Source organism: Phycodurus eques, chromosome 15 (assembly GCF_024500275.1).
Source record: "Phycodurus eques isolate BA_2022a chromosome 15, UOR_Pequ_1.1, whole genome shotgun sequence".
NCBI lineage: Eukaryota > Metazoa > Chordata > Actinopteri > Syngnathiformes > Syngnathidae > Phycodurus > Phycodurus eques.
In genome coordinates this window covers 1,890,124-1,912,454 of record NC_084539.1, presented here as the reverse complement: position 1 = coordinate 1,912,454, position 22,331 = coordinate 1,890,124, and the positions used below count along the sequence as shown (strand labels likewise).

Here is a 22,331-nt window from a genome sequence, read left to right as displayed (position 1 = left end):
TCTCATGTATAATGCGCATTTTTCCCCACCAAAAAATTGTCAAAAGTCAATGGTGCGCATTATATATAGGTATAGGTGAAAATGGAAACAAACCTTCCCATTTTATAAATGTATGCCGCCATCTAGAGGTTATGAAAAAGCTGTACACTTTCATTTCAAAATGCCACCGCCCCCTAGGGGTTATGAGAAAGGTGTACACTTTCATTCTCTTATGCCACCGCCACCTAGTGGTTATAAAGAAGGTGTAGCCTCAACTTTCATTCCAATATGACAGGGCTACTACGCATGACTGCAGATAGGTACAGTTGTGCTCATAAGTTTACATACCCTAGCAGAATTTGTGAAATATAGATATTTTTTTTAGTATGACTGATGACTGAACAACAAGCATTATCACTTTTTTTTTTTTTTTTTTTTTTAAATAGTTATGTTTTGTTTAATGATAATGCGTTTCTGAAATGCTTGACCATTTAATTGGAATCCCATTAAAATAAAAATGAAAGTAAAATGAAAGTAGGGCTTTGAACTTTCAAAATAAGAGCAAGTAAATAAAGTATCACATGTTCAAATAAAGTGCTTCACTTCAGAATAATTATTTGAAAAAAACTAACAAAATACAGATATTACTTCGTTTTCATCATATGGGTAGAAGCAAAATCATGCATTGTAAAAATGCATTATACATAGGTAGAAGGGTGCGTATTATACACGAGAAATTACGGTAATTGCCTTTGGAACGTCCGCTTTGCATTGCCAAAATCGACATGCCCATGTCGGAAACGGAGACCAAATTCACTGCATAGCTGAAATGCATTATTCTTAACAGAGGCATTATTAACTCATATTCTATTTATCAGAGCTGTCGGACAGCTTGCTTGAGTTTCCATACGCCGCTTTTTTCAAGTTGGAATTATACCTTATATTGCAGACATACAGTATATTGTTGCACTCTCATGTGAACAAGAGCTACAGTATCTCACATGAACAACAACGAGTACCCCAACATTATGTTCAGTCGCCAATTGAACCTGCTGAAAAATCTGTAAATTTATTAGGGTGTCATCTAGGAAAATGATACAAACACGGCGGGCGAGTGCCACATCCTTGCAAGCAATCATATACGTACGTGTGTGTATATTTATATATATATATATATATATATATATATATATATATATATATATATATATATATATAGTATTGTAAGATAACATAACCTTTATTGATCCCACAATGGGGAAATGTGTATTGTTTCAGTAGCAATTGTGGATATCGGAAATATAAACATGATATTAATAGAACGCAAGAGAAGACGTAATTTCTTCTTATGACGTACTTCTTGTATGCGTACAAGACATACATACATAAACTATCCAATTCAGTCTATTAGCAATGTTATTTGTTTGCTTGCAAAATACAGTGCTGCGTTTTAATTTTGACATTTGAGATCTCCTTAATCTGCTTAAATAGACGACAGCAGCGTTGTCATCCATCGCGCCGACAGCGTGTTCAAGGCAGATGCTTCATTTGCAAGGAGGCACAGGAGATGCTCGTCACCTGTCCTGACACGCTCAGCCGAGTCACTACATGGGTAGGCATACTGCGTGCCTACGCGGGTGTCACACCCCCACACAGCATGATGCTGCCACCACCATGCTTCACTGTTGGGACTGGATTGAGCAGTGCCTGGTTTTCTCCACACATGCTGCTTAGAATTTAGACCAAAAAGTTCTATCTTGGTCTCATCAGACCAGAGAATCTTATTTGTCACCATCTTGGAGTCCTTCAGGTGTTTTTCTTTTTAGCAAACTCCATGCGGGCTTTCATGTGTCTTTCACTGAGGTGTGGCTTCCGTCGGGCCACTCTGCCATCGAGCCCCGACTGGTGGAGGGCTGCAGTGATGGTTGATTTTCTAAAACTTTCTCCCATCTCTCGACTGCATCTCTGGAGCTTAGCCACCGTGATCTTTGGGTTCTTCGTTACCTCTCTCACCGAGGCTCTTCTACCCAGATTGCTCAGTTTGGCCAGATGGCCTGCTCTAGGAAGGGTTCTGGTCGTCCCAAACGTTGTCCATTTAAGGATTATGGAGGCCAGTGAGCTCTGAACCTTAAATGCAGCAGAATACCACTATACTAAAATTTCAATAATAATTTTTTTTTCTGTCAATATTGGGTGCTGTGTGTACATCATTGAGGGAAAAAAAATAAAAATAAACTTAGAACTGATTTGAGCAAATGGCTGTAATATAACAAAGAGTGAAAGATTTAAGGGGGTCTGAATACTTTCCGTACCCACTGTATAAACTTAGTGGTGTTACTCTCATTTATGTACCTTTTCTTAATAGACATTGTGGTTGTCTGAAGAATCTGTAATTCAAAAATAGACAAAAATGGTCAGAAATAGCCAAATCCTTAATGTCAGCTGATAGAATTTCAACATCCTTAGAGGTGACCAGGTCTACGATGTGACCTTGTGTGTGCGTTGAAATCTACTGGTGTTGCCTCACTTAAAATGGTATTAAAGCTTATTTCTGTTTATGTTTCAATTAGTAGCAAAAAGACCACATCATAGGTTGTAATGATGTCATTAATCCACATTGATTTATTACCCAGCGACTTGATATTGAAGAAAGCTCGTCTCGCAGAGATAACTGGAGACAATAGTTAGATAGACATTTTATCCTCACTAAGTTTGTGGTTCTACGTTTCAATCAATCAGATTTGCCGTCTGCCTTGTAAAGATGTCTGCGCTCCCAAACAAAACGTGGAAATTGTCAATGAAATTCACGGACAGTGTAGGACACACTTCTTTGAGCCACTTACTTAATTGACTGAGCCCACTGAAACCTTCCTCTTCAAATCGTACTGCTGGGAGAGGTCCACTGATGAAAACCTCCGCACCCAAACTTTGGACTTTTGTTAGGATTTCAATGAACTTGACAACATCCAGGCCTCCTGTGTGTTTTATGACAGATTTCAAAGGTGGGTGCCCATTAGTGATCTCGAGGTTTTGTTTTTTTAAAGAAATATCAGACACCATGTCGTTGGTAAAACACAGTACTTTGGTGTTCTTCTCACTGCAAAAACATTTCACATCCTTGACAGCTCCATCACCAACGATTGACGTTTGGGGTGCCATTTTTTTCTTGTATGATTGAGTTTCATAGCTTTCAGTGGTGGTGAAGGAGGAGTGTTTTTGGCCAGGGTCTTGTAAAAGTGGTTCAAATCTATTTATAAGTCTGATGTCAATGTTTTGCATTGACTCGCGTCCTCTTTGTTGTCATTTGCTGTAACGACCGTCCACGGCCGCTCACACAGGGTTGAGGCAGCACGCAACGCAGGCCGGCCAGATTCCTCGGTAATCTGCTGGTGTTGTGTCCTCCCTTTTAGATGTTGTCCCATATCTTTGGGCTTTGCTCCCAGTAGATTCCAGGGAGAACTGCTGGATTTACGTTTCGAGGACCGACACCCTCTGTAGCAGTCCATGATAGTCCTCAGCAGGGTAGTTAGGCATCTTGTTGCTGGTCTCGTTGCCAATAGTAGGCCATACTCACGCGTAAGGGGGTAAAACAAGAAATAAATAAATACAAATCGGATAAGGGCAACAACTGACTGCATCTACAAAAAAACAAAGTACGTTCCTACATGTTTAAAAATATCCAGGAGTCGCTTATTCCAATTTCCTTGAAAGAAAACAAGCTTGTCAGCAAGAAAAATGCAAACCGAGGCAAAGCAAGGAGTCATGTGACGTGTGCGTGTTTGTATACATTTAAAAATCAATTACAATAACTATAAAAAGAACATGAAAAGCATAGGTAAATCACAAATATATTCTGGTAGTCATCTAATATCCCAGTGACAAATCTTTTTTTATACTCTATGTCAATGTTCTCCAACCTTCTTTGCACTGCGGATCGGTATAGAGTAGGCATTTTTCTCACGGACCAGCCGTGGCGTGTGTGTGTGTGTGTGTGTGTGTGTATATATATCAGAATCAGAATCAGAATCATCTTTATTTGCCAAGTATGTCCAAAACACACAAGGAATTTGTCTCCGGTAGTTGGAGCCGCTCTAGTACAACAAACAGTCAATTTACAGAACACTTTGGGGACATAAAGACATTGACAAAAAACAATTGTGCAAAAAGATGCAGAGTCCTCTAGCACTTAGAGCAGTTCGAACGACTAATATTGCAATAGTCCGGTGCAATGACCATTGTGCAAAGGGCGCCGAGACTTCAAGGAGTGTATGCGGTTTAAAGTGACAAGTAGTGCGATCATCTGGGACAATGTCGGTTGTGCAAATGTTACAGATACTCCTCAATCGGTGTGCAAATGGAGCAGATGCTACTCTGGCATGAGTGGCCAGTATATGCAAATAGTGCAGCATGGCGAGACAACTACAGTGAGTGCACAAGTAATAAATAATTGGCCCCACAGAAATGTGACAACGAACTCAAGTCAAAAAATTGCCGGCTTATTGTAATGGAATTATAGGTTAGGTGTTTAAGAAGTTGATCGCAAGAGGGAAGAAGCTGTTGGAATGTCTACTAGTTCTAGTTAGCGTTGATCGGTAGCGCCTACCTGAGGGAAGGAGCTGGAAGAGCTGGTGACCGGGGTGCAGACGGTCCGAGAGGATTTTGCACGCCCTTGTCTTAGTTCTGGCAGCGTGCAAGTCCTCAATGGTGGGTAGGGGGTTACCGACAATCCTTTCAGCAGTTTTGATTGTCCGTTGCAGTCGGAGCTTGTCCTTTTTTGTAGCAGCACCAAACCAGACTGCGATGGAAGAACACAGGACCGATTCGATGACCGCTGTGTAGAACTGTCTCAGCAGCTCCGGTGGCAGGCCGTGCTTTCTCAGAAGCCGCAGGAAGTACATCCTCTGCTGGGCCTTTTTGAGGACGGAGTTGATGTTGTTCGCCCACTTCAGGTCCTGAGAGATTGTAATTCCCAGGAACTTGAAGGTCTCGACGGTTGACACAAGGCAGCTGGACAACGTGAGGGGCAGCTGTGGCGAAGGATGCCTCCTGAAGTCCACGATCATCTCTACCGTCTTGAGCGTGTTCAGCTCCAGGTTGTGTCGCCCGCACCACAGCTCCAGCCGCTCCGCTTCCTGTCGATATGCAGACTCGTCACCGTCCTTGATGAGGCCGATGACAGTGGTGTCATCTGCAAACTTCAGGAGCTTGACAGTCGGGTTCGCTGAGGTGCAGTCGTTCGTGTAGAGAGAGAAGAGCAGCGGAGAGAGGACACAACCTTGGGGCGCCCCAGTGCTGATGCTGCGTGTGGATGAGGTTGCCTCCCCCAGCCTGACCTGCTGTGTCCTGCCCGTCAGAAAGCTGTAAATCCACTGGCAGATGGCAGGTGAGACGCTGAGCTGGAGAAGCTTGGTTGAAAGGAGTTCAGGGATGATGGTGTTGAACGCTGAGCTGAAGTCCACGAACAGGATCCTCGCGTAGGTCCCTGCACTGTCGAGGTGTTCTAGGATGAAGTGCAGTCCCATGTTGACTGCATCATCCGCAGACCTGTTCGCTTGGTAGGCAAACTGCAGGGGGTCCAGCAGGGGACCTGTGACACTCTTGAGGTGGTCCAGCACGAGACGTTCAAAGGACTTCATGACCACAGATGTCAAAGCGACAGGCCTGTAGTCATTCAGACTAGAGATTGCAGGTTTCTTGGGGACTGGAATGATGGTGGAGCGTTTGAAGCAGGATGGAACTTCGCACATTTCCAAAGATCTGTTAAAGATCTGAGTGAAGACTGGAGCGAGCTGGTCCGCGCAGACTTTGAGGCAGGATGGGGACACATGGTCCGGTCCTGTTGCTTTGTTAATCTTCTGTTGTTTGAAGATGCGTCTCACATCCTGTTCATGGATGGTTAACGCAGAAGTCAGAGGTGTGGTTGTGGTCGCGGGTGCGGCCGGGTTGGTGTGTGGAGTGAAACTGTCCTTTTCAAATCTGCAATAGAAGGTATTCAAGTCGTTGGCTAGTGTGCTATTGTTCTCAGCTTGGGGGGATCGTCGCTTGTAATTAGTCAGCGATTGGAATGCACGCCAGACTGATTTCGAGTCGTTCGCGCTAAACTGTTTTTCCAACTTTGCTGCATAGATCCTCTTTGCAATGTTAATTTCTTTAGTAAGCTGGTTTCTAGCTCGATTATACAGGGCCCTGTCCCCGCTCTGATATGCATCTTCCTTAGCTTGGCGAAGCTGCTTAAGTTTAGCAGTGAACCACGGCTTGTTGTTGTTGAATGTCCGAAATGATTTTGTTGGTACACAAACCTCTTCACAGAAACTGATATAGGATGTGACAGTGTCCGTATATTCATCCAGGCTGCCAGCTGAATTTTCAAAGACACTCCAGTCTGTGCAGTCTAAACAGCTTTGAAGTTCCATCTTTGCTTCATTGGTCCACTTTTTGACTGTTTTCACTGTAGGCTTCGCACATTTAAGTACTTGCTTGTACGTCGGTATTAAGTGAATTAAGCAGTGATCGGACGAGCCCAGGGCTGCACGAGGTATAGCACGGTATGCGTTTTTTACCGTAGTGTAGCAGTGGTCTAAAGTATTATTTTCCCTGGTAGGACAGTCGATGTGCTGCTTGTATTTAGGGAGTTCGTGGTTGAGTTTAGCTTTGTTAAAGTCCCCGAGAATAATGAGGGGTGAGTCAGGGTGTTTTTTTTCAATTTCGTTGACTTGTTCGGCGAGCGTTAGCAATGCGCCGCTCGTGTTAGCTTGCGGTGTGATATAGACTCCAGCCAGTATAAACGATGCAAACTCACGTGGCGCGTAAAATGGTTTACAGTTCAGAAACAGCGACTCCAAATGCGGGCTGCAGTGTGTGCTGAGCACCGTGACGTCCGTACACCATTTTTCGTTTATATGGAGGCATATCCCGCCGCCCTTCGTTTTTCCCGATGATTCCATGTCGCGGTCCGCTCGATGAATGTTGAAGCCGGGAAGCGTGACGGCGCCATCGGGTACAGCGTCGCAAAGCCAGGTCTGCGTGAAGCACATGGCCGCGGAACGTCCGAAGTCTTTACTGGTCTTTAACAGAAGATGAAGCTCGTCCATTTTGTTGGATAGGGAGCGTACATTCGCGAGGTGGATCGACGGGAAGGCCAATCTGTGTCCTCTCTTGCGGAGTTTCACCTGAATTCCGGCTCGTTTTCCTCTGTGGCGCCGCTTCCGCATCCATGCGCCGAAAACCGCGGACGCCGCTCCGGTGAGTAACTCGGGGAAAAAACTGAGCGGATTTTCGAAAGTTGGTGACAGAAAGTCCGGAGTAGCCTCCTTGATGGTTAGCAGGTCTCCCCTTGTGTAAGTGAGTCGTGTAAGGTCTCCAAAGACGGACGAAAAACACAAAAACGAAGACAATACTAGAGAGCGCGTTACCGAGGCGGCCACACTGGTAGGCGCCATCTTGAAATATATATATATATATATATATATATATATATATATATATATATATATACATACATATACATATACATATATATATATATACATATACACACACACACACACACACACACACACAACCCCAATTCCAATGAAGTTGGAACGTTGTATAATACGTTGTATTAAACATAAATAAAAACAGAATACAATGATTTGCAAATCACGTTCAACCTATATTTCATTGAATACACAACAAAGACAAGATATTTCATGTTCAAACTGATAAACTATTGTTTTTTAGCAAATATTCATGAACTTAGAATTTTATGGGTGCAACACGTTCCAAAAAAGCTGGGACAGTTGGCAAAAGAGACTGAGAAAGTTGAGGGATGCTCATCAAGCACGTGTTTGGAACATCTCACAGGTGAACATGCTAATTGGGAGCAGGTGGGTGCCATGATTGGGGAGAAAAGGAGCTTCCCTGAATTGCTCAGTCATTCACAAGCAAAGATGGGGCGAGGTTCACCTCTTTGTGAACAAGTGCGTGAGAAAATAGTCGAACGGTTTAAGGACAATGTTCCTCAACGTACAGTTGCAAGGAATTCAGGGATTTCATCATCTACGGTCCATAATATCATCAAAAGGTTCAGAGAATCTGGAGAAATCACTGCATGTAAGCGGCAAGGCTGAAAACCAACATTGAATGCCCCTGACCATCGATCCCTCGGGCGGCACTGCATCAAAAACCGACATCAATGTGTAAAGGATATCACCGCATGGGCTCAGGAACACTTCAGAAAACCAATGTCAGTAAATACACTTCGGCGCTACATCCGTAAGTGCAACTTAAAGCTCTCCTATACAAAGCAAAACCCATTTATCAACAACACTCAGAAATGCCGCCGGCGACTCTGGGCCCGAGCTCATCTACGATGGACTGATGCAAAGTGGAAAAGTGTTCTGTGGTCCGACGAGTCCACATTTCAATTTATTTTGGGAAATTGTGGACGTCGTGTCCTCCGGGCCAAAGAGGAAAAGAACCATCCGGATTGTTATGGATGCAAAGTTCAAAAGACACCATCTGTGATGGTATGGGGCTGTGTTAGTGCCAATGGCAAGGGTAACTTACACATCTGTGAAGACACCATTAATGCTGAAAGGTACATACAGGTTTTGGAGAAACATACGCTGCCATCCAAGCAACGTTTTTTTTCATGGACGCCCCTGATTATTTCAGCAAGACAATGCCAAACCACATTCTGCACGTGTTACAACAGCGTGGCTTCGTAGTAAAAGAGTGCAGGTACTAGACTGGCCTGCCTGCAGTCCAGACCTGTCCCCCATTGAAAATGTGTGGCACATTATGAAGCATAAAATACGATAACGGAGACCCCCGACTTTTGAACAGCTGAAGCTTTACATCAAGCCAGAATGGGAAAGAATTCCACCTAGTTTCCTCAGTTCCCAAACACTTCTTGAATGTTGTTCAAAGAAAAGGTGATTTAACATGACCCTGTCCCAGCTTTTTTGGAACATGTGGCAGCCATAAAATTCTAAGTTCATGATTATTTGCTAAAAACAATCAAGTTTATCAGTCTGAACATTTGATATCTTGTCTTTGTCGTGTATTCAATTAAATATAGATTAGACATGATTTGCAAATCATTGTATTCTGTTTATGTTTAACACAACATCACAACTTCATTGGAATTGAAGGCATACACACGCTTCCCTCGCTTCTGCTTCCTCCTTCGCCGTTCGTGGCGCATCCACTGTGGGCGTCGGAGTTGTTGTAGGCAGGCAGACCAGCCTGCAGTTACGTCGCTCCTCAATGAGAGCAGACTTTTAACTCCGTAAAAGTAGTTCTGCCTGTGTCGAGCAGCAACCTACGACTGTACCTGTATCAGAGCAGACTTGGTGCGTGAGAGTTAATTGTTGCGATAAACCTGTATTTTAAGAGGACTCCTGATATAGTGTTGTTTCGTACGCGAATGTTTCGTTCAAAAGACCAAATCTTTTCAGTAAACGTAATGAACTGAATTAGTTTATGAAATGATTTTGTTCTTTGAGTTCTGCCGTCATTAGCCAGCCCACTCAGACCGGAAACAGAAGCGTTGGAGCAAACAAGACAGTGCTGATGCATAAAGTATGAAGTTTCAATCTGGAACCATAATGATCCATGCATTACCTGGGGTAATGTTTGCCAAAAATCTGTCCCATCATCTGGACTCGCACCAAGTATCCCAGCAATGGATAGACCGTGATCATTTGGAACAACAGGAAGGTCCGAGCCACAAAAACCATCACATCGCCACTGGAGAAATTATCTAAGAAGTTCTGATGGGCAGAGGACAACAACAGCATGTTTCACTAAAAACATTTTCTGCCAAGGATATGCAGTTGATCCTAAAATAGTGCTTGGAAGAATAAGAAAGAGGTAACAAATATTTATGGCATGAATTCATGCGGATTAGTTTCACGAAAGCACAACCTTTCTGTGAAGTATTTATGGAACGTTTTTCAGTCTTACTGGTTCAATGCAATCTTTGCTGAGAGGAGGTGATGGAAAAGTTGCAAAGATCAACACTCCCACATAGAGGTAGGTCAGACCAACAAGGAGATAAGCCACAGACAGGTCCCGTACCTGAAAGTACCAAAACTCAGTCACATTGTGTCTCCTGAAATAAGTCGCGTATTAGAGGAAAAGAAAGGCTATAATCATGAATGGAGCTACTGTTACTTGGAGGCGGATTGTTTCCTGTCAGGGTGCAATTTAGAACCCTGACAATCATCACTGGCGATGATTCACTCAGATCAAGAACTAGCTTATGGAGTTCAAAGTATGTTTACATCCTGTGAAGCGGAGTATAAACGAGTGACAGAGGCCCACATTGTTCTCTTGATGCTTGTTGTTCTTCATCAGTGTGATAATACAGTTGTGAATGAAGAAAGCCAGCGTGAGGACACCCGTCAGCTGAGGGAAGAGCAGCCGCAATTCTGGAGGAACACAATCGCACAGATCAGATACAGCTCCCTTAACTTACCGACAAAATTCTTTATTCCGGCCCAAAGTAGAAATAGTTTATCATGGACAGGGGAGTATGAAAGTGTCATAGACACAAAGCACGACAGTTCTTCTATACAATTCTAAAATGACCAACAACACAAAATAAAAGGCCACATCAACAGAACATTTTTAATTGTAAGAAAAACTCACCAGACCCCTCATTCGATACACCTATTTCCTCAGAATTAGGTCGTTGGTTTGTTTGTTTTTAAATAGCCTGCGACTAACAGGTGACCAGTTCAGGGTGCACCCCGCCTCCTGCCCTAAGTCAGCTGAGACAGGATCCAGCTTGTCTGTAACTCGGAACAATACAGTGGGTACGGAAAGTAAATTCTTCACTCTTTGTTATATTGCAGCCATTTGCTAAAATCTTTTCAGTTATTTTTTTCCTCATTAATGTACACAAAGCACCCCATATTGACAGACAAAAACTGAATTGTTGATTTTTTTGCTGATTTATTAAAAAAAGAAACATGAAGCAAGAAACATCACACAGCCTAGTATTCAGACTCTTTGCTGTGACACTCATGCAACCCCAATTCCAATGAAGTTGTGATGTTGTGTTAAACATAAATAAAAATAGAATACAATGATTTGCAAATCATTTTCGTCCTATATTAAATTGAATACACTACAAGACAAGATATTTCATGTTCAAACTGATAGACTTTATTGTTTTTAGCAAATAATCGTTAACTTTGAATTTTATGGCTGCAACACGTTCCAAAAAAGCTGGGACTGGGTCATGTGGATCACTGTGGGTCACCGTCATCAGGGTCACTGTGTTACATCACCTTTTCTTTTAACAACATTCGATAAACGTTTGGGAACTGAGGACACTAGTTGTTGGTGGAATTCTTTCCCTTTCATGCTTGATGTACAGCTTCAGCTGTTCAACAGTCCGAGGTCTCCGTTGTCGTATTTTACGCTTCATAATGCGCCACATATTTTCAATGGGAGACAGGTCTGGACTGCAGGCAGGCCAGTCCAGTACCCGCACTCTTTTACGACGAAGCCACGCTGTTGTAACACGTGCAGAATGTGGTTTGCATTGTCTTTCTGAAATAAGCAGGGGCGTCCATGAAAAAGACGTTGCTTGGATGGCAGCATATGTTTCTCCAAAACCTGTATGTACCTTTCAGCATTAATGGTGGCTTCACATATGTGTAAGTTACCCATGCCACTGGCACGAACACAGCCCCGTACTATCACAAATGCTGGCTTTTGAACTTTGCGTCCATAACAGTCCAGGTGGTTCTTTTCGACACGACGTCCACAATTTCCAAAAACAATTTGAAATGTGGACTCGTCGGACCACAGAACACATTTCCACTTTGCATTAGTCCATCTTAGATTAGCTCGGGCCCAGAAAAGCCGGCGGAGTTTCTGGGTATTGTTGATAAATGGCTTTTGCTTTGCATAGTGGAGTTTCAAGTTGCACTTACGGATGTAGCGCCGAACGGTATTTACTGACATTGGTTTTCTGAAGTGTTCCTGAGCCCATGTGGTGATATCCTTTACACATCGATGTCGGTTTTTGATGCAGTGCCGCCTGAGGGATGGAAGGTCACGGGCATTCAATGTTGGTTTTCGGTCTCGTCTCTTACATGCAGTGATTTATCCAGATTCTCTGAACCCTTTGATGATATTATGGACCGCCGGAGATGATGAAATCCCAAAATTCCTTGCAATTTTACGTTGAGGAACATTGTCCTTAAACCGTTCGACTATTTTCTCACACACTTGTTCACAAAGAAGGTGAACCTCGCCCCATCTTTGCTCATGAATTCAAGCTCCTTTTCTACCCAATCACGGCACCCACCTGTTCCCAATGAGCCTGTTCACCTGTGGGATGTTCCAAACAGGTGTTTGATGAGCATTCCTCAACTTTCTCACTCTTTTTGGCCACCTGTCCCAGCTTTTTTGGAACGTGTTGTAGCCATAAAATTGTAGGTTAATGATTATTTGCTAAAACCTATAAAGTTGATCAGTTTGAACATTAAATAGCTTGTCTTTGTTGTGTATTCAATTAAATATAGGTTGAACATGATTTGCAAATCATTGTATTCTGTTTTTATGTATGTTTAACACAACGTCCCAACTTCATTGGAATTGGGGTTGTATATTTAACTCGGGTGCTGTCCATTTCGTCTGATCATCCTTGAGATGGTTCTCCACCATCATTGGAGTCCAGCTGTGTTTGATTATACTGACTGGACTTGATCAGGAAAGCCACACACACCTGTCTATACCTTTCAGCTCACAGTGCATGTCAGAGCAAATGAGAATCATCAGGTCAAAGGAACTGCCTGAAGTGCTCAGAAACAATTGTGGCAAGGCACAGATCTGGCCAAGGTTACAAAAAAAGATTCTGCTGCGCTTAAGGTTCCTTAGATAACAGTGATATCCATAATCCTTAAATGGAAGATGTTTGGGACGACCAGAACCCTTCCTCGAGCTGGCCGATTGGCCAAACAGAGCAATTAGGGTAGAAGAGCCATGGTGACAGCGGCAAAGAAGAACCAAAAGATCAATGTGGCTGAGCTCCATAGATGCAGTCGGGAGATGGGAGAAAATCCGAGAAAGTCAACCATCACTGCAGCCTCTCCCTCTGGGGAGACCTGGAAATGGCTGTCCACCAACGTTCACCATCCAACCTGACCGAACTGGAGAGGGTCTTCAAGGACGAATGGCAGAGGATCCCCAAATCCAAGTGTGAAAAACTTGTTGCATCATTCCCAAAGACTCATTGCTGTATTAGCTCAAAAGGAGGCTTCTTCTAAACACTGAGCAAAGGGTCTGAATACTTGGTATGACTTGGCAACCTTGACATAATTTGGCCCTTAGTGAGAATTATGAATTATGAACCCTGCCATATACAGTGGGTATGGAAAGTATTCAGACCTACTTACATTTTTCACTCTTTGTTACATTGCAGCCATTTGCTAAAATCATTGTTCATTTTCCTTCCTCATTAATGGACACACAGCACCCCATATTGACGATAAAAAAGAAAAAAAACTGAATTCTTGAACTTTTTGCAGATTTATTAAAAATAAAAAGAAAAACTGAAATATCACACAGCCATAAGTATTCAGACCCTTTGCTCAGTATTTAGTAGAAGCACCAAGTTTTTCACACCTGGATTTGGGGATCCTCTGCCATCGTCTGCAGTGATGGTTGACTTTCTAGAACCTTCGTCCATCTCCCGACTGCATCTCTGGGCCTCAGCCACAGTATCTTTGGGTTCTTCTTTACCTCTCTCGCCAAGGCTCTTCTTCCCCAATTGCTCAGTTTGGCCAGACCGCCAGCTCTATGAAGGGTTCCGATCATCCCAAACGTCTTCCATTACAGGATTACGGAGGCCACTGTGCTCTAAGGAACCTTAAGTGCAGCAGAATCTTTTTTTGTAACCTTGGCCAGAGCTGTGCCTTGCCACAATTTTGTCTCTGAGCTCTTCAGGCAGTTCCTTTGACCTCATGATTCTCATTTGCTCTGACATGCACTGTGAGCTGAAAGGTATATCCAGGTGTGTGGCTTTCCTAATCAAGTCCAGTCAGTATAATCAAACACAGCTGGACCCCAATGAAGGTGTAGAAACATCTCAACGATGCTCAGAAGAAATGGACGGCACCGGAGTTAAATATATGAGTTTCACAGCAAAGGGTGTGAATACTTATGGCTGTGTGATATTTCAGTTTTTCTTTTTTAATGAATCTGCAAAAGTTTCAACAATTCTGCTTGTTTTCTGTCGAGATGGGGTGGTGTGTGTACATTAATGAGGGGGGGGGGGGGGGAAATATTGAAATGATTTTAGCAAATGGCTGCAATATAAGAGTGAAACTTTTAAGCGGGTCTGAATACTTTCCATACCCACTGTATATACCAGCATACACGTGAACAGAGGGTCCGCCGTAGTCTATCACTAACCTAATCCAACGCTGTAGTAGTCATAATTAAAGTAATAGTTCTATGAAAAACAGTACGTTTTTGACTTTCTCGCAATATCATCGATGAAAGAGTCATAAAAGGGGCAATGATGCATGACGAATAAGCTATTTGGATTACCTGGAACATAAAAGTTGGTACTGTCAAACCAGTGGAACTCAAGGTGCAAGCCAAGACGGAAAGCTTTAATTGTGACCAGAACAATCAGGTAGATCACTGATATGGTGCCTGGACAAGGAATGATAATTCATTAATGAATGTACTTTATATATGATGCAGAACAATATAATAGTCCCAAATTAACCACTCTTACACTTTGTAGTATTTACGAAATAATAATTAACATTAAATCAGAAACTCTTTGTTATGATTCATACGAATATATTTGTTATCATTACTCAAAGGTGGTGGACTGAGGCCTCAGTCAGACACCTTCTGTACTTAAGTACTAAATAGTTTGAGCTCTGTGAGGATCATTTAAAAAATGGGATATCTCCAAGGAACAGTTCTGAAGGACTTTTAAAACACAAACAGTCAGCTGGGGGGAAAAGAATATGACTGTTCAGACTTACCCAAGAAGGTGAACCTTGCAAAGAAGGAGGCTGAGCGGAAGCAAAGCAGCGGAAGCAGTAGAACGACGAGGAAGAGTGGTACGGTGTTGGTTTTGCTCCACCAGTGTTCAAAGGAGTTGACATCAGATGTATCATTTCCACCGGTACTGATGTAATGTGTTCCGATGGTGTGGTTCTCTTCAGTGTCCGTGTTTGGGTACGGACAAATTACTGGTGGAGAAATTAGCAATCGGTATTACAATCCTGACTGTCGGTTGATAGGTTGACAACCTAAAACCGATATATATGCATGTCTTTCTTAAGTGCAACATTTACAGCAACGTAATTGGTATTTTCCCCCGACGAATCCGACACATATCAATAACCGAAAATGACTGGCGCTTTACTTAACTTTTTATGTACATTACTTTTTTTGTGGAAAGAGAGATTTGTTCATAACTCCTCTTTAGAAATCAGTGTCCACGAATGTAAAAGGAAAAAAACAAAACAAAAACAAAAAAAGTACTTCAAAAAAAATATATAAAAATAAAAAATACCAATTTCAGCCTACAATTGCTGTTGGTAAGGTTCAACATACGAGCTGTATCAAGTATTCTAACTTTGCAAATGTAAACATGTTTCGTTTTGATTGACACAAATAATTTAAGAATATGTTCATTATTGTAGTTTTAAAATACCGTCACAGGGCAGAGGTGGGTAGTAACGTGCTACATTTACTCCATTACATTTACTCAAGTAACATTTTGGATAATTTGTACTTGTGAGAGTAGCTTGAATGAAGCTTCCGTTTTACTTTTAGTTGAGTATTTATCTGAAGAATTGATACTTTTACTCCGTTACGATGATCGACGGGTCGCTCGCCACTTTTATTTATCCATTAGTGCCTGCGCAATCTATTTTTAGACTTTATCAACGACTTACTTGATACTTTTACTCCGTTACAATGATGGACGTGGCGCTCGTTACTTTTATGTAGCCATTATTGCCTGCGCAATCTACTTTGACACGTTATCTTCGACTTCCGCATTGGGCGCCGTTGCGGCCAATCCAACGTGATGATCACGAGTGTCATTTGACTCCAATTCGCCAATCAGACAGCACAATGCAGTCACATGACCGCACACAAAACAAAAACGTTTATCTTACTGTCGACAGAGAAAACCAGTTACATCAGGCTTCAGTCGTTATATTCAGATGTTTCTTTTTTGAAACAAAGTCACGTTTGTATACCTTGCAAGTTTTTTTTTTTTAATGCTCATGGTAACGACTAAAAACACTTCTACTTTTTGAGTTTTAACAATGGGTGCCACCGCGCTGGCTACAGATCTGAACACCCAAATGACAAGTGTTGATGGTAAACTTGGCGCTTAACAGACAATGTCGTCATCCTTGAGTAAAACTGTATTTCTTATGCGGGTACAGTGGATATCAAAAGTCTACACGTCCCAGTTCAAATGCCAGGGCTTTGGGATATAAAAAAAAAAATGAGACCAATATAAATCATTTCCACCTCTTGAACTTTTCCACATTTGGTCACGTTACAACCACAAAACGTTTCATTGGGATTTTACGTGCTAGACCGACACAAAATGGATCATAATTGAGATGCGGAAAGAAAATTATACACATTCAAATCAAAAAAAAGTCTACACACAGCGGGTGAAATTATGAGATGCGTCTTGACCCCCACCTCGGAAATGAGACCTTTTTGTAGGCCATCAATCAGGACTGAACCAGCTTTTTTTTTTTTTTGCTTTCTGGCAGAACCTTAACACTGACTGGTATTCTAAACGGCTTGTAATTCCTTCAATATCTGGTTGTATGGTCCTTTAACAAAGCTAAATTGTTTGGTTTTTTTTTTTTTTCTCAATTATGGTAAGTAAAATAAGATATAATGTAATTTTGAGAACATTTATTGTGCAGATTTCAAAAGTCAACTCTCGCAACGCATAGGCTATAAAATATGTATTCATGTACATGGTCTTTGTGATAAAGTGGGTATGTGTGTGCATGTACTGTATATGTGTTTAAATGCATATCGTATGTACATTTTACACATGTGTAAGTGATCACATACAGCGGGTATGGAAAGTATTCAGACGCCCTTAAATTATTTACTCTTTGTTATATTGCAGCCATTTGGTAAAATAATCTAGTATTAGTATTAAATCTAGTATGAAACAATATCTTTGACTAAATCAATAAATGATCACCTACGTGACATATTCCTGTACTGGTTGTATAAATGCCTGCGAATGTGAAAGCTAGGCGCCTACATTTTGTTGTGAATCTAATTTAGAAATTACATGTAACAAAATTTATGACTCACCTCGATCCGTGTCATTGGTCCCAAACTCTGAATCTGATATGTTAACATGATGAGCATAGTCTGTTAACAGAAGAGAGAATACTCGGGCTCAAGCCAAATTATAAATACAATTAAGGTCAAATCTACAAGTACTAAAAAGCAATAAATCTGCCACCGCATTCTCACATTGGTTTATCCTCCTGTCCAATCCACTAGTTATTACGAAGATGATATAGTGAGAAGAAAGTACCCTGCAACAACATTCTTACAGATTGAAAACTTACATCATGACACAGGCCTTAAACGCTTTTCTGGTTTGACAAGAGTATTGTTTTCTTACTGTAGATAAACTGCCCAGTGTTGTAGAGGAAGTTGGACATGAGGACCCAATAAACCACCATGGCTCCAACAAGAGACACCATTGAGAAGACTAAGCTGGACCACTGGCCAAACTTGCCAAAGTAGTACCGGCAGACATCAGGAAATTCCCAGTCGGACGTGTCCACACAGGCTGCACAAAACACAAGGACAGCGAGATGACAAATATTTCATGTGAACACTCAGTGGTTAAGGTGCTACAGCTTTGATTTGACATACAAAAGACACCGTCAATTGCTATGCTTTGAGAAATTAAAATGAACTTGCACAGGTGAATTCATATTTCCGGGAGCGTTTTTCCTCTGCCCGTGGTGCTTTGTAAGTCCATGCGTCCACTTTCTGTACCGCTTATCCTCACTAAGGTCGCAGGTGAGCTGGAACCTATCCCAGGTGACTTTGGGCAATAAGCAGGGTACACCCTGAACTGGTCGCACGTCGATTGCAGGGCACAAATAGACAAACAACCCCTCAAACTCACATTTGCACCGAAGGACAATTCAGTCTTCAATTAACCGAGGAAACATGCTTTTTGGAATGCGGGAGGAAGCCAAAGTGTTCAGAGAAAAAAAAAAAAAAAAAAAAACGCCACACAGGAAGGCCGGACCCCAGATTCAAACCCTCAACCTAAAATAATGTGAGGCGGATGTCTGAACAGTCCGTCACTGTGCCGCCTGCTCTGTAAGTCAAATATACCAATTGCAGAACTTCTGAACGGGATGTTTTTTGTGGCTCGACGGACAGATGGACAGATCAATCACAGACACGCCATGTGACCGAGGCGTTTCCAGGCCAGCCGAAAGACGTAGTCTCTCCGGCGTGTCCTTGGTCGTCCCCGGGGTCTCCTGAGACGTGCCCGGAACACCTCACCAGGGAAGCGTCCGGGAGGCATACCAATCAGATGCCCCAGCCACCTCATCTGGCGCCTCTCCATGCGGAGGAGCAGCGGCTCTACTCTGAGAGCCTCCCGGATGACCGAGCTTCTCACCGTATCTCTGCGGCCGCTTGTATCAGGGATCTTGTTCTTTCGGTCACAACCCAGAGCTCGTGACCATAGGTGAGGGTAGGGACGTAGATCGACCTGTAAATTCAGAGCTTCGCCTTTTGTCTTAGCTCCTTCTTTACCACAACGAACAGATACAAAGTCCGCATCACTGCAGACGCCGCACCGATCCGCCTGTCGATCTCCCGTTCCATTCTTCCCTCACTCGTGAACAAGACCCCGAGATACTTGAACTCCTCCACTTGGGGCAGGATCTCATCCCCGACCCGGAGAGGGCACGCCACACTTTTCCGACTGAGCATCATGGTCTAAGATTTGGAGGTGCTGATTCTCATCCCAGCCGCTTCACACTCGGCTGCGAACTGCTCACGTTAGAGTTGGAGATCACACCTTGATGAAGACAACAGAACCACATCATGTGCAAAAAGATGCAGAGATGCAATACTGAGGCCACCAAACCGGGCCCCTCTATGCTGCGCCTTGAAATTCTGTCCATAAAGGTTATGAACAGAATCGGTGACAAAGGGCAGGCTTGGCGTAGTCTAACCCTCACTGGGAACGAGTCCGACTGACTGCCGGCAATGCGGACCAAACTCTGACTCCGGTCGTACAGGGACCGAACAGCCCGTGTCAGGGAATTCGGTACCCCATACTCCCGAAGCACCCCCCACGGTCGAACGCTTTCTCCAAGTCCACAAAACACATGTAGACTGGTTGGGCGAACTCCCATGCACCCTCGAGGACCCTGCCGAGGGTATAGAGCTGGTCCACTGTTCCACGGCCAGAACAAAAAACAAACTGCTCCTCCTGGTTCTGAGATTAGACTTCCCGACGGACCCTCCTCTCCAGCACCCCTGAATAGACCTTACCAGGGAGGCTGAGGAGTGTGATCAACCTGTAGTTGGAACACACCCTCTTGTCCCCCTTCTTAAAAAGGGGGACCACCACCCCAGTTTGCCAATCCAGAGGCACTGTCCCCGATGTCCATGCGACGTCGCAGAGGCGTGTCAACCAGGACAGCCCCACAACATCCAGAGCCTTTAGGAACCACCTCAGTGACCTCAAAACCCAGAGATAGGAGAGCCCGCCTCAGAGAACGCAGACTCTGCTTCCGCACGGGAAGGCGTGTCGATGGAATTGAGGAGGTCTTCGAAGTATTCTCCCCGCCGACTTACAACGTCCCATACACAGTGTTGGTGATGCACTGCTTCCCCCTCTTGAGACGCCGGAAGGTGGACCAGAATTTCCTCGAAGTCCTCCGTAAGTCTTTCCCCAGGGCCTCACGGAACTCCTCCCATGAAGTTGAAGTTTTTGCTTCAGCGTCCACCAAAGCTGCATTCCGCTTGGCCAGCCGGTACCCCTCAGCTGCCTCAGGAGTCCCACCGGCCAAAAAAGCCCGATAGGACTTGATTAGGAAAGCCACAAAGCTGTCTACATCAGACCTTACAGTTCACAGTGCATGTCAAAGTAAATGAGAATCATGAGGTCAAAGGAACTGCCTGAAGAGCTCAGAGACAGAATTGTGGCAAGGAACAGATCTGCCCAAGGTGACACAAACAATTCTGCTGCACTTCGGGTTCCTAGGAGCACAGTGGCCTCCATAAACCTTAAATGGAAGACGTTTGGGATGACCAGAACCCTTCCTAGAGCTGGCCATCTGGCCAAACTGAGCAATCGGGGGAGAAGAGCCTTGCTGAGAGAGGTAAAGATCGCTGTGGCTGAGCTCCAGAGATACAGTCGGGAGATGGGAGAAAGTTCTAGAAAATCAACCATCACTGCAGGCCTCCACCAGTCGGGGCTTCATAGCAGAGTGGCCAGACGGAAGCCTCTCCTCAGTGCAAGACACATGAAAGCCTGCATGGAGTTTGCTAAAAAAAAAAAACAACAACAAACACCTGAAGGACTCCAAGATGGTGACAAATAAGATTCTCTGGTCTGATGAGACCAAGATAGAAATTGTTGGCCTTAATTCTAAGTGGCATGTGTGGAGAAAACCAGGCACTGCTCATCACCTGTCCAAGACAGTCCCAACAGTGAAGCATGGTGGTGGCAGCATCATGTCCCTGCAGAGGGAGACTGGTTGCAATCGAAGGAAAGATGAATGCGGCCAAGTACAGGGATATCCTGGACGAAAACCTTCTCCAGAGTGCTCAGTGCCGAAAGTTCACCTTCCAACAAGACAAAGACCCTAAGCACACAGATAAAATAACGGAGTGGCTTCAGAACATCTTTGTGACTGTTCTTGAATGGCCCAGGCAGAGGCCTGTCTTAAACCCAGTTGAGCATCTCTAGAGAAACCTGAAAATGCCTCTCCACCAACATTCACCAACCAGCCTGACAGAACTGGAGAGGATCTACGAGGAGGAATGGCAGAGGATCCACAAATCCAGGTGTGAACAACTTGTTGCATCATTCCCAAAAAAGACTCTTTCTTGGCTGTATTAGCTCAAAATGGTGCTTCGACTAAAGACTGAGCAAAGGGTCTGAATACCTATGGCTGTGTGATATTTCAGTTTTTCTTTTTTAATAAACCTGCAAAAATTTCACCAATTCAATTTTTTTCTGTCAATATGGGGTGCTGTGTGTACATTAACGACAGGGAAATAAATGAACTCTAGTGATTTTAGCAAATGGCTGCAATATAACAAAGACTGAAAAATTTAAGGGGGTCTGAATACTTTCCATACCCACTGTAAAAACCATGAAATAAAAGCTGGAAATCTGAACTTTTGTCTCATATTCATCTTTTGATCAAAAACCCAAATGTCTTCAGTATACAACAAAAACAAAGGAATTGGAGGGGACTGTATTTTTTTTTTTTTTTTTTTTTTTTAAACTGGATTGTTGTCCTCGGCTTACCCTTTCTTGACCTAAACTCGTTGTTGTGGCTTCATGACTGCGTTATTTGGAAAAACTGCTGTGGATCAGTATGACTACTTGCCACTTTGTCTCTATTGTTTCCTCAGATCCACTGCAGAGCTGGAATTATGACCGTATTTCCCACAAATTACCTACCGGTACCATGGTGAGCAAACGGTACAGCACAACCTATGCTGCCTTTGCAATTGCCAATTTCCCTCTCTTCTTGTCCTTTACAAATAAATCAATCAGAATAAAACGGAATTCCAGGTTGTCTGTCCCCAGTGGCCAGCCGTAGATTACAGCAGCTAAGCCCTGACGGTCTACTCAGGTGTTGCAAAGTGAACGCGACAGAGGCCAAAGCGAGCTTTACGTCAAGTTTTGCCACTTAGAGATCAACCGATTGACCATATGAGCAAATAGCACCCAGTATGTACCGCTATGGGTGGGTTAAACTGTACTTGTCGCCATAATAAACAAGCAACACATTCAACAGCCCTCATAATTAACAGAGACAATCCACAACCAACAGGGCTAACATTATGTTAGTCAGGTGGACTGACGTTAATCTCACTGATTTGCGCTCCAGTAAATTGCCACACAGTTCATTTGCCACATTTTGGGAGAATATGCAAGTAGAGGAATTTAGCATGCGCAATGTGGTTTGTCAAACCCGAGACGAATTGTGCTGGCTGATTTTGCATCTTTAAGTAGTGCGTCTGAAAGGCAGGTGCAAAGCAGTCGCCAAGGAGTGCCAGCGTAGCACAAGCAAAATGAGACCCAGCTGGGAGGAATTTGG

General features: G+C 43.4%; 1 protein-coding gene across 4 annotated transcripts in view; it reads right to left on the bottom strand.

Moving 5' to 3' along the window:
• The window catches only part of slc38a9 (solute carrier family 38 member 9), a 36,097-nt gene that overhangs the window by 4,057 nt on the left and 9,709 nt on the right, over positions 1–22,331 (bottom strand). For 2 of the 4 annotated variants that reach the window (XM_061699073.1, XM_061699072.1), the window contains exons 7-13: positions 17,636–17,806; positions 17,317–17,376; positions 14,988–15,197; positions 14,536–14,643; positions 10,291–10,397; positions 9,931–10,044; positions 9,589–9,737 (exon numbers count right to left, since the gene is read on the bottom strand). In XM_061699073.1, the coding sequence (XP_061555057.1) occupies positions 9,589–9,737; positions 9,931–10,044; positions 10,291–10,397; positions 14,536–14,643; positions 14,988–15,197; positions 17,317–17,376; positions 17,636–17,806 (919 nt within the window). The remainder of the gene's footprint in view (positions 1–9,588; positions 9,738–9,930; positions 10,045–10,290; positions 10,398–14,535; positions 14,644–14,987; positions 15,198–17,316; positions 17,377–17,635; positions 17,807–22,331) is intronic. The other 2 variants (XM_061699075.1, XM_061699076.1) reach the window with 2 other exon arrangements.